Raw genomic sequence first — 13,045 nt, forward strand, 5'->3', positions numbered from 1 at the left:
AGGGATAGAATAAAGAAAGAGGAGATCCCACAGACTGGGGGTGGTGAAGCTTCAGGACAAAATAGATCAGGCACAGATGAGATGGTTTGGACACATGAAGAGGATGGATGCAGAAAGACTACCTGTAAGAGCTTACAATGCACAAGGAGTGGGAATAAGGCCAAGGTGTAGACCAAGATGTCTTTGAAAATAGCAGGTAGTGGAGAGTGTTAGGAGAAGATGACAATATTGGAACAGCATGGAAAGAGAGGAGTGGTGGAAGACCAGGAAAAGATGGAGAGGCTTGACTTCTGTGCCAAACCAGCCAGAGGCAGGAAACAGCGAAGGTTGATGATGACCTTGCTGTGTTTATATCTCCCAAGATATTGGATGCCACATGCCAATCTTCTGATCACGTAATGGCATTTCATGTATCTGATGCAGATTATTTTAAGGCCACATTCAACCATTTTTGGCTGTTCATATATATACAGGGTGATTCAAAAGTTGCCATACATAGCATGCAAAGCAGTTTTGTGGTTACACAATATGTTCACTATGACCCCCCATTGTTGTGAATGCACATGTCAGTATGTTTGACCCACTCAGCTTGCATTGCATGCAATGTCTTGACAAAGATCTTAAAAACATGCATAAAAAATGTGGCATTGCAAGTTGCCAATGTCTCTAATCTTCTCCTGATACATGATCACCTACAAGTGTCCCCACAGATAAAAAATCCAGTCCGAGAAGCATGGAGGCCATGAGTCTACGGTGGCCAATCCAGTGATTGTGTATATGGTGTCATGCGTAATCGTCTTGTCTGGATGCTCCCTGTTGTAATCCTCCGCGACCTTCCTGCAACTGCCAGACCCCGCCTGGAGAAAGATCTCTATGCATTCGTTCTTCATCAATGCAATTGTGTCTCTTTACATGAAAGAACAGTGAGTGTCCTATGTATAACAGTTGGGCTGAAAAGTTCGTAGGCTGACTCATAGATGGCGTTACTAGAATTAAATCCATGTGATTTTTACTTAGTACTAACCTTCAAAAGATACGTGTATAAATTTCACAGCTGTCGGATAATTAGTTTGTGAGATATGGCATTGTGAGTGAAGCAGCTTTTGTTATTGTGAAAAAATTGATAAAAAAGAATTTCGTGTGTTAATAAAGCATTGCTTTTTGGCGAAAAAAAATACTGTTGAAGCCAAGGCTTGGCTTGATAAACATTATTCGGACTCTGCACCAGGAAAATCAACCGTTGAGAAGTGGTTTAGGTAAAGTAAAGGTAAAGTGTTCCCCTGTGCATAGCACCATGCCATGAAGGCATATAGGGGGTGTGGGGGTAGCTAAATTTAAACGAGGCGAAATGAGCATCGAAGACGATGCACGCAGTGGACGCCCCAAAGAGGCTGTTACCAACGAAAACATCAAAAAAGTCCACAAAATAATTTTAAATGATCGTAAAGTGAAGTTGATCGAGATAGCTGAGACTTTAAAAATATCAAAGGAACGTGTTGGACATATTGTGCATGAATATTTGAACATGCGAAAGCTGTGTGCAAAATGGGTGCCGCGCGTGCTCACAATCGATCAAAAGCAACAACGTTTTGATGATTCGGAGCAATGTTTAGCGATATTCAACCGTAATAAAATTGCTTCCCCATCCACCATATTCTCCAGATCGGGCCCCCAGTGACTTTTTCCTGTTTGCAGACCTTAAAAGAATGCTCGCTGGAAAGAAATTTAGCACTGATGAAGAGGTAATCTCCAAAACTGAGGCCTATTTTGAGGCTAAAGAGAAATCGTACTATAAAAATGGCATCGAAAAATTGTATGACCGCTATAATCGTTGTATCACCCTCGAAGGCAACTATATTGAATAATAAAATCGAATTTTGTCAAAAAAAAATATTTTTTACTATGTTAGCCTACAAACTTTTCAGCCCAACTGTTATATGTCGACTATTGAATCATCCTGTATATTGATAAGTAGAACAGTGCCTCATAAAGCACAGAGAATACCATAAAGTCCAGAATATCAGGTCTGTTGTCACCTCAAAGCATCTTCAACAACATGCGTATCGTGGTCTGTGACATTCAGTTTGTAGTTTGTTCACTGTTCTGGTTTGTATTGGTAGGTGACCTTCCACTGCTTATAGCATTTCTAAGTGATCTGGTTTTATGAAACTTTTAAATTCTTCAGTATCGGGGAAATTGTTCTCCAAATTTGTTTCACTTTCTCCATAAGGAACACATGTTCAATCACAAAACACTCTGCTGTAAAGTGACAACACCTTTGATAGATGTATATTAGAATGTTTAGAAGAACTTGCATGTTGTCAGGATATATTCTGTTTTGTTGATTGGTAACATGTCGGTAAGGTGAAAGCATGCATTGTGTAAAATGGTTTTTTGTGGTTAATAAAACCAAAATGCACATGGATGTCCATGGATATCTATTTTCAATGCTCATCAACCTTGATTGGTGCCTTACTACTGACTGATTCATTCATGGCCAGATGTCAGGAAGCACGTAACCATGTCCAAAACACACACACATTCTCTATTTGCAATATTGCATTTATGTGCACAGTAAATACGTTATACATTTGTTATTACAGTATGTCAGGTGCACAGTGATACTCAGCTCACTTCCCACCTTGCCATGTACAGTCATGAACACTTCTGGGCTGTTACAACTCCATTTACTTCCAATAGAACCGTTCCAACCCAGAAGTGTCAGTGATGGTACCAAACATTCTCGTATTCCTCATAAAAGTTCTGCAAAGAGAGAGAGAGAGGCTACATTTCCTTCTGCTCCCTGGGGGAAGCTTGTTAGAATGGAGATGTTTGGATTTACTTGGTGAGACTAAGCAGTGGTAATTCTGTTAAACACAATATAATGCATGCGTGTGCTTAAGACAAACTTGTATTTCAATGCCGATTAGCTGCCATCACCACTCAGAACTTAGTTGGCCTGCATTGAATGCAGGTGTGAGTAGTGCAATTTTTTCTCGTCAATATTCCAACGCATTTTGTGAATAAAATAACATTATTTTTTTAAAAGAAATATTATAATTCGACGCAAGTGAGTTACTAACTTTTTCTGCAAAACTTGTACTTGTAGAAGTTCTATTAATTTAAAGTTAGTAACTCGCTTACGTCTTAATTATTATCAACTGCATCTTTTATTCCCCAAACATGAAATGTTATAATTATTTTATTCACTTGAAAACTTTCACAATAATTTGTAGTTTTCATTATTCTTTTGTATTGAATGGAGTTTTTTAGTTTTGATTTTATGATAAATGATTCCATAGTTAAAAATTCACTCAGAAATTGTAAGTGGCAAATAGGGAAAATAAATTTTGTGCCAGATTGGCAACATTACACTTTTTAGAATATAAATAAATATTTCTTCAGACAGCCTGATTTAAAACTCTACACCTCTGGCAAACTACCTGGCAGTCAAGGGGTTAAGGTACACAATGCAATGCAGTAAGGTACGTAAAATTAAATTTATTTTGTGTTCTTCTATGAGTGTTGTGACAGGGGCAATTGTAAAGAACTCTGTTGCACCTTTCTTTTACCAGTAGAAGTAAAAATGAAACTTGTATCCATTCCTACTACATGAATCATAAATTAAACGTTCAGTTGGTGGTCCCATTGTGAGCAGAAACTGAAAAGTTAAAAAGTTTGAGATTAAATAGTGTTCATTGAACAGTCTTCAAATTCTTTGAGTCATACATTGCCTTTTCTGGAAGTTGCATCTAAATAGTGTGTTCCAGAGAGTAAAAAGATAAAGCAGTCTATTGCAATCACATCCAAAAGAGAAGCAGCTAGGAAAAAAAGTGTTTGTGAGTGACGAAACATGGCAAGTAACTTCTTTGATACATAAACACTTCTGTACTAGCAAGAAACCAAAGGGGTGTGCTTGTTCTTCAACCTTATAAGTTCTGCAACGTGCATTCAAGTACGTGGTGAGAAGTTCATGGTTTTACATGGACATTGCAAGAAAGGGGACCTGCAAAAGTAATTTGACCCCTGACCCATAAATTAGTGTTGATTAATTTGAATCTAGAAGAATAGGGTTTCCACTGATCTGGAAATCCTAGAAAGGTCATGGAGGGTATCTGTGAGTGGAAGTCATTGGAAAGTCAGCAATATATACCAAAGTCAGCAGTTTCCTTATACGTACATACTTGCCAGAATTTGGGACTGAAAATATGTTTAACCTTTTTTCGTAACTATCTTCCTGGTGGGAAGTATTCTATATAAAAAATTGTTTTACATGCTATTTCTTTTTCATTTATTTTAGACAATGTTGAGTAAACTTGATTTTATTGAATAACAAGTGAGTTAGAATTTCAAATTTAACAGCATGTTAAAGCATCACAGAATGGAACATAATGGTGTGAAATTTTATTTTAAAAAAGGGCCCGGAAAAATCAGGAGTGTGTCAAAATGAGTGGGAACTCCAGAAGCAAAACTATATTTGTGATAATTACATAACATAAATAAATTACGTGATTATTATTACTACATAGAAACTGAAGAAAAGTAAGGAGTTAGCATGAAAAGGAGACTAAATATATAAACCAGTTCAGGACTTAATGTTTTCATATTTTGCCACTTAATCTAAGTATGTATATAATATACAGAAGGTTGTTCAGGATATATCTCAATGACTTTGTGATGCAACTACCATCTGTGGTATAAAGCTGTTATCAGTCTTGCATCGCAGCTTGCATGTGCTGGAGTGTTGTGGACATAGCTGTCAAATGGTGCCAAAAGCAATGGCCCTTTTAAATGCACATTTCTCGTATGACTGAATAGTAAAACAATGTCTGGAGAATGGTTTGACCATTGGGAAAACCACTGTGAAGGAGATACTGTCCTGATGCATACAACAGGGGCCCATTAGTAAACATTCACCCACAAAAGGATCCCATAAGAGGACACCAGTGAAAGTATCACTTGTTGTGCTCAGAGAGATTTGGCAAATGGCATGTCAGGAAAATCCGCCAACCCAATGTGATATTGCCAGAAGGGTGCATGTGACTCTTTCCACTGTGAACATGACCATCCAGAATAGTCTCAGGATAAAAATTGTCCGTAAGGCCCGTGTGCACCACCTCCTACCATGCCACATTGCCGAATGCAGGATGAACTGCAGAAAACTACGAAAGTCACCTGACGGGATCCAAATGGAGGACCGTGGTTGCAATGGACAAAGCATACATTTACCTCACTGGCAGTGGTCACGTTCGGTCGATTACGTACCATAACACCGATGGCGAGGGGTACAGCTTTGTTTGATACTGCCAGTGAGTGCACTTGTCCAAGGGGCTGTGTGGTTGTCACAAGATATGGTTGTGCGGGTAAGTTGCTGATATGTAAGGTGGACAGAAATGTAATTGTGAATGCTGCCTACTTTCAATCATCCATTATGATCCCTATCTTCCATACAGACATCCCTCTTATGTATGGAGAAGACACTCAACGGGTGTGCATTCATATGGAAAAGGCCTCTTTTATCAGCAGATGGAGCAGGAGACAAGGATCAATGTTATCCTATTTCAGGACATTCCGGTGAAAAGCCCTGATGCAGTCCTATGGATTTCTGTGCATTTAATTCACACAGTAAGGATAGCCAGATGGTAAGAGGTGAACACGTGGAGGGGTGATGGGAAGGTACCACATTGAGCATTGTACTCTTGAAATGGTGTCTGAAACATAGGATTCCCATGCCCATTCTCCAACATAGTTTGCTACAATGGAAACTTCAATGTAGGGCGATAGTCCACAATGCTGGTGGGCTGATAGGATACAACCAGTGATGGCAGAATGGCATTCCATGAGGTCAGTACACCTTGAAAGTCATTTGAATATATTCCAAACATCCTTCTGTACATAGTTCTCCAAAATTGAAATTAAAGCAAAATGTTATGCCAGAAATTTGAGCATCTGGTATATCGAATAAAAGTCTGTCTCTCCAACTAAATGATTATAATTATTGATTATATTACGTAACAGTGTACTACTAAGCAGGTCTACTATTCCACTGAGACACCCCCCCCCCCCCCAAACAAGACTCCATGGCAATGCCCAGGCATGTGCACCACTATTGTTTTGAATAAAGGATTTCCTAGGGATGTGACGAAGCTGAAAATTTACCGATGCCGATGTACTCACCGATAATTTTTGAAACCGATGCCGATATTTAACTGATTCCAATACATAAGATTATTCAACAGAAATGGGATGTTATTTTCAACATGACAAAAATAAATTTATGTACATTTCTATTGCATATTATATGTATATACATACATATATATATTCTCAAGAGATGAAAATGTACATTTGCATCTAAAAAAAAGTGTTTATGTGAACCTGTAAGAAGAACATAGATTCTCAAGAGTACACAAGCAGTTCTTTGAAATGCAAAATGAATTCCTGTTCTTAATGTTGAAAATTTAATGCTGCCAGATTCAACTTCAGAAACACAAGTTTTTGAAGCACTTCTGGAAGTAACCTACTTCTCTTATCGCAAATCTGTCCAGCAACACTGAATACTAATGCAGCAGGTATGCCCAAGTATTTTCTCACCACTTGCTTCAGGTTTGGATTTTTGAATTTCCAATACAACAGCAAATCCTGATCATGTGGAATAGTCTGTTCAGCAATGTACTGTTTTATTTCTGATTTTGAGATAGGTCGATCCTTGGAATGAGAGTTTGCAATAATTTTGTTACAAAAACGCTACAAATTATGAAGAATCATAACCTAATTTTCAATAAATCTTACAAAATTAAAATATAAAACTTATTAGAAGGTAAACTCTAGTATTATCTGTACAGGTTTAAATATCTGATTTTTGCCAATGCCAATATGTCAATTTCTGCTGATTTTCATACATCTGTAATCATCTTCGGCACATCCCTCGGATTTCCCATACATAGCATCTTGCAGTTCTCATTGTGGAGAATGACTCCTCCTTGTTAGCAAATTTTCATATATCTATAGAGCAGAAACATTTTAGCTGTTTGACTAGGCCTACATTCAGAGTAACTAAAATTACATGTTTTTTGTCATTTTTCAAACTAGAAATCAAATTTTTCACAATTTTATTTGTGTGTGTACAAAACTATGTTTAATTTTGCATGTGTAAATGTATATTACTATTAGAGAACTGTTTTTGAATCCTTCATGTAGGAATGATTGATTGAATTAGGTGTTTTTCTTCCACTTTTGATTGATTGAATTAAGTTATTTTATGTCTCTTTTCTGCCACTGTGGCCAATCGCACCTAACTACGTTTATTTATACAAATATTACAAAATTAGTGCTAGAAGATGTAATAAATTCATTCTTAGTTACATTAGATGGCACTGTACCAATAAAGAAAAATCTGTTGTACATGAGAAGGTAATCAGGAACCCTTAGAATGTTATTTGGTTATTATTGGGGGTTAGGATCTTCATTGCTACACCTTTCTTTAAAATTTTTAAAATTTGATTTATTTATTTATTTATTTTGTAAGACAGACATGTTCTTGAAATATATTGGCCATGCCTGTGGGATTAACTTATGTTAACCATTTTTTGATCCTATTCATAACCTGTCTTAATTTGTTGTGTGTGCTGTGTTTTTTAACCCACTCACTCAAAGGTAAGCCAGATTTGATATTCAGCACACTTTTGCTTATACATATATAATAGAGAGGCATCCTGGTGGCATAGTGTTAAGGCTCGGCTGGACCTTTGGCCAACACCAGCAAAGCCTTTTAGAAATTTCCACTCCATTCAAAAGACTTCTGATATTCCAAAATCTGAAAATTACATATGCTTAGAATTTCTTATAGAGCATTCACGTTTATCTCTGTGTGGTTTTCTTTCCCTGTTGTCTAGATATTCACAATAATTTAATAGGCTTGCATAGCCATGACATCCATACAAGATAAAAGTAGAAAACATTTAATATGTATGTGTGTGTAGGAGGGTTATGTTATATTGGCATTACATGCCTCCCTGATGGCGCAGTGGTAGCGTCATCACCTTGTAATCAAGGGGTACCGGGTTTGATACCTGGTAGAAGCACATAGTGGTTCGGATCCCACTTTAAACTGTAGGTCCAGTCCCGATTAGCCTGAAGCCAGTCTCACATGGCAGTTAGGTACGACCTCACTTCGCCATCGACTTCTACCTTCCTTACTTAACGATCGTGTGAGAGCTTTCCCTTATTCATTTCCCAACAGAATTAGAAACAGTCTCTAAATCCATTAGATTACCATAGAACTACCAATCAGAATTGAGGAGTAGAAGAAGAGGAAAGGCAATAGACCATAGCACTTTTCATAGTACAACCAATCAGAAGCAACACGAGTGCAGTTGTAATGTATTCCCGACTTACTCGGGAAATCGCAATTTTTTCCCATCCCAAATGTTGGGATTTAAAAAATTTCCCATCCCGACCGAAAAAATTCTGTCCCACACACCCCTACACATCATAGATGGTACTCGACATGCCTTTCATGCTGTATATGTTATACATTGTAATCACAAAAGCTAGTTTCAAATGTAAACCCCATTCACTCATCATAGATGGTACTCGACGTGCCTTTCATGCTGTATATGTTACAGTGGCGTCTCGTAGCCTCAAATTTAGCCGGGGCTTATTTTTTAAAGAATTTAAAATATAATGACAATTCACATGAATTACAAAAAATAGGTATTTTTTCTTCTAGACTACAAAACTGGACTTACTTTTTTGAAAGAATTTAAAATGTAATGACAAATTACATGAATTACAAAAAAAACGGGTATTTATCTTTTTCTAAACTACAAAACTGGACTTATTTTTTTAAAGAATTTAAAATATAATGACAATTCACATGATTACAAAAGAAACAGGTATTGTTGTGAAACATACCTTTCTACGAACGTTGACTCGTGCTCTTCTGCTCAGCAAATTTTGTTATTACTCTTTCGTTGAAGCCCTCTATGTTTGAAATGTATTCTTTCTCTATTGTAAGCAAGTGCCAAGGCATTTGGTCTGTCTTGTTCCATTGCATTTCTTAAGCAGGTTTTAATACGCTTCAATGTGCTGAAACATCGTTGAGATTCAGCTGTTGCCACTGGAGTTATTAAAACTATGTTTGTCATTTTTACTGCTTCTGAAAAGGTACCCTCTAAATAATTTTAAATAAAAAATGAATGCAATCTACTGATAGAGTTTATGTTTTTCAACTCTTCACTACAATAAAGAACACGAAGTTCCCTCTTCTATGAAGGGATAATAAATCTGGGAAGATGCCTCTGTTTAAAGATTGTTCTCTTTCATTATGTCCTCGTAGAGAAAGTTCATGTCGACCACAGAATTTTAAGCAATCGATAATTCTATTTAATATATGCCTATTTTTCCGGACAAATTCATTGTGTCTTGTAATTGACAGCCTATGTCCTTCATCAATTTGTGTTCGAACATCAACCCTGCCAAACTCACTCAAACATAGCGAATGAAAGCCACCAAAACACTACAGAACAACACGCGAGATCGAACGTGACGCGAAGGAAGTAGTCCCGAATCAGCACTCAAATCCATTGGACTCTCCCTTCTCTTTCTGCTAGCACGTGACCTTCACTGTAGCGTAGGTGGGTGTAGGCCACGCCTTCCTTTGCGACGTGCCTCGGAAAATTATAATTGACATCAATGCCGCTAGGAGCGCTGTCGTATCCATTGCAACAGACGATGAATTTACGTGGGTAAAAATCACCTTTTAAAAGACTGTGTGATAGTTATGCATTATGGTGATTGATAATTACGTCAATACGTTCATTTTTCTTTAGGGGCTAAGCCCCAGAGCCCCAAGGGACGAGACGCCACTGATATGTTATACATTGTAATCTCAAAAGCTAGCTGAAAAGTTACATGGAATGCTTGCGTTGCATGTGTAAGTGTAAAGTACTATCTGCTATAAGGTGTTTTTTTTTTTTTTGGAAGCTTTTACATAGCATTTATGCTAGCAAAAATGCTAAAAGAAATGCTTTCATCTAAAGCCAGCCTTAATGATTGGGGCGAATATTTTATTTGTTGAGTGAAGAGTCTACTAATTATTATTGTTTTAAATAAATATTTTGTATGTCTAAATTTCCTATTGAGATACTGTTATTTTACTTTCACAACCAACGCGAATACTATTTTGAAGTAAACAGTGAACACTGAACAGCCACATATGAATATATGTACTCTCTGGTTTGTTGGCTGACTGTAACAGATAGACCATGCTTTATGTAGCATCGCAGTGAATTAAACTGCTAGTGTTGTAATGATATATAAGTTATGAATTGTAATTAGTTCTTCATGGACTTCAAAGTAAATGGCCGAGTCTGTTATTAGAGTAGGAAATTGTATTTTAGGAGCAAGGAAGTATCAATGAAATATAAATATTATATGGTAACTTAATGTAAACACCACAATTTTTGCACTTTGAATGTCGTGAGGTTTGTGTAATTTAATTGACTAGTTCGTATTGGGGATATATTTCAAAACCATACAAGAAGGATTTCTTTAGAATATACTACTTTTATCATAATATATAGGTAATGCAACTTTATGCTAGTGTGTCCGTAAAGTGGTATATCAACTTGAAATAACATATATGTTATACACTCACATTTACTGGGACGGGTTACATGTGCTACATTTTTCAACAGTGCCAATGTTATCATCTTATTCTTTTAAGAGAAAACATTATTTTCCCAAATCTTCAGCAGTTATTAGCATCTAAACTTGTGAAGTGGTATACCGTGTTTGTGCTGTTGCCATTTTTAAAGATGTGATTTTAAGTGTGCGAGACCCCTTTTGCTGCCTTCGCGAACTGAAGATGTAAAAAATCTTATCATAGTTTCGAGTTGGAGGTGTGTAGGGAAGTGGGGACCTACTTAACCACCATGAGAGACTGGCTTTACTGTGCATAAAGTGGGCTTAAAACACCAAATCAATCATATATTGGCATTACGTGAGGTTTGAACTTGCAGTCTGTAAAGATAACTGAGCCAGCTGTTGAACACTTGGCCATCTCCCCAGGTGAAGAATATGTTGTGAAATTCTGTCTGCAGCTCGGAACTGAACTTAAATGCACCCACTATGAACTTGAAGTGCCAGTGTTGCATAGTCCCAGCAATTTCTCATTCCTGAGTGTTCCAAAATGGACCATGTATACCATACATCTAGTTTCTGAACAAGGAGTACATAGGGTCCCAGAGACACTCTCACAATGTTGTTTCAATAGTGAAACGCAATGGTGCACTGCACATTCATGTACAAGAATAAGAGAGAGATAAAATTCCGTGTTGTATGCATGCTTTTCTTTTTGACAGTGGGAATTAGTTTGCATTCTGAATTTGCTAGTTTCAAAGTTCAAATGTTGCTATCTGATAGCTTCCATTACACATCTGAAAAGTTCTGAGATTGCATGCATTAAATAGAAAAAATAAGCAACTAGATTTCAAATACACATTTCTCATGTTCCAGTCATACAGGCAATGGATGATTCACTTGGAGAGCTCATCCTCTGGACACCTCTTGAAAATCTGTCTTGTATTTCTCTGAAAATTCTTTGTCAGCTGGTATTTCATTTTGGAGAACTGAAAAGAATTAGCATGTGCCATGTTTAATGAGCAAAGGGAATGATGAAAAATTTCCATGTGACAAGATAGGTGATTCTGTATAATTTAATGTAGTTGTTTGCACTTTAATTTAATTTGGTTATCCCTTAGTTAATGGATCACTCTGGGGGTGCTTTTATGCAAGTTTTCAATTTCAACTGCATGTTCATAGCCGCTAATTGGCAATCAATTAAATGCTTCTGGACTGAAGATGACACTTACCATTAAGATAACTTGTAATCTCAATCTACTACCAATATTTTTGTTTTCACCTTTTGTGGCAAAATTGAAGTTTTACTGTGTTAAATTATGATTTATCATGTATAAGACCATCCATTATATATCAATTTATTTATTGAAGTTTGCAATGTTAATATTTTCTCTTTGATAGGTCCATGATGTATTCTGGTGAACTGAAATTTGAACGAAGAACCCAGTCAGCTCAGGTGGAAGGTGGAGTACATGGCTTATTTTCGTATGAAAAACGTTTGTTTTAAAATTATGACTTATCAATTTGGTGTGAATGAGATATTTGCTGCCTTTACAAATTTTTTTTATTTGTTAGAAAAATGATGTAATGCTAAATAATTCTAATTTCTCTGTTAGATAAATTTTTGAAGAGATTTGTTCAGTATTTTATTATTTTTCTGCTATGCATAATAATGAACTTCTTTTGTGAGTGGTGCTTACATGCTGGAAGAATGTAAATGTGTGTGTGTATATATACATATATATATAAAAAGAAATACTTGTTGCAGTTCAAATATTTTGTTGTATCAATAATGTCATATTTGCATTGTATAGGAACAGTTTTCCAAAAGTGTCTTAGTATCAGAAACATTCCTATAAGTAACAAAGTAAATTGCATTGTTTCATACACTAATGAAATTCTTTATCCAGTAGTGTCTGCCCATTCCTTTATGTTTACAGATAAACATATGATCAAAAATATCAATTTGCATACAAGTTCAACTTGTTTCTTCTCAATTCTCTCATTTGTTTTAATTTTGTTTGAAAGATCTGACATACTTAGTGTTTATTGTAGTCATTTTTTGTTTTTACTACATACAAATGCATATCTATATATATTGAAGTTTTGCTGTATGACAAACTTTTGACATTCCTTCTGTTTTGTTTGTGTAATAGTATGTAGAAGTATTTGACAGTGGTCACCTTAGACATGTTTGAGTAAAGTGCAAATGTGGCATTTGAAAGAAAATTGTTAATGACTTAAATTTTTATTACATTTTAAATGTAATAAATTGTCATTCATTTAACAAAAATGTCACTTAAAACTAATTTTAATAAAGGGACCACATTCCTTTTCAATGAATTTAAGGCAAAAAATTTGTTTTCATGTAAAAATCGATCATCCATTAATAAAAAATTCA

General features: G+C 36.1%; 1 protein-coding gene across 4 annotated transcripts in view; it reads left to right on the forward strand.

Annotated features, from left to right (window-relative positions):
- Positions 1-13,045, forward strand: part of ras (Inosine-5'-monophosphate dehydrogenase ras) — a 101,101-nt gene extending 88,056 nt beyond the window's left edge. For 3 of the 4 annotated variants that reach the window (XM_083117299.1, XM_083117296.1, XM_083117297.1), the window contains one exon: positions 12,046-13,045. In XM_083117299.1, coding sequence (XP_082973425.1) covers positions 12,046-12,151 — 106 coding nt within the window. In that variant the 3' untranslated portion in view covers positions 12,152-13,045. Of the gene's footprint in view, positions 1-3,405; positions 3,486-12,045 lie in introns of all 4 variants that reach the window. The other variant, XM_083117298.1, reaches the window with a different exon arrangement.

This window comes from Lepisma saccharinum, chromosome 2, assembly GCF_977018435.1.
Source record: "Lepisma saccharinum chromosome 2, izLepSacc3.1, whole genome shotgun sequence".
NCBI lineage: Eukaryota > Metazoa > Arthropoda > Insecta > Zygentoma > Lepismatidae > Lepisma > Lepisma saccharinum.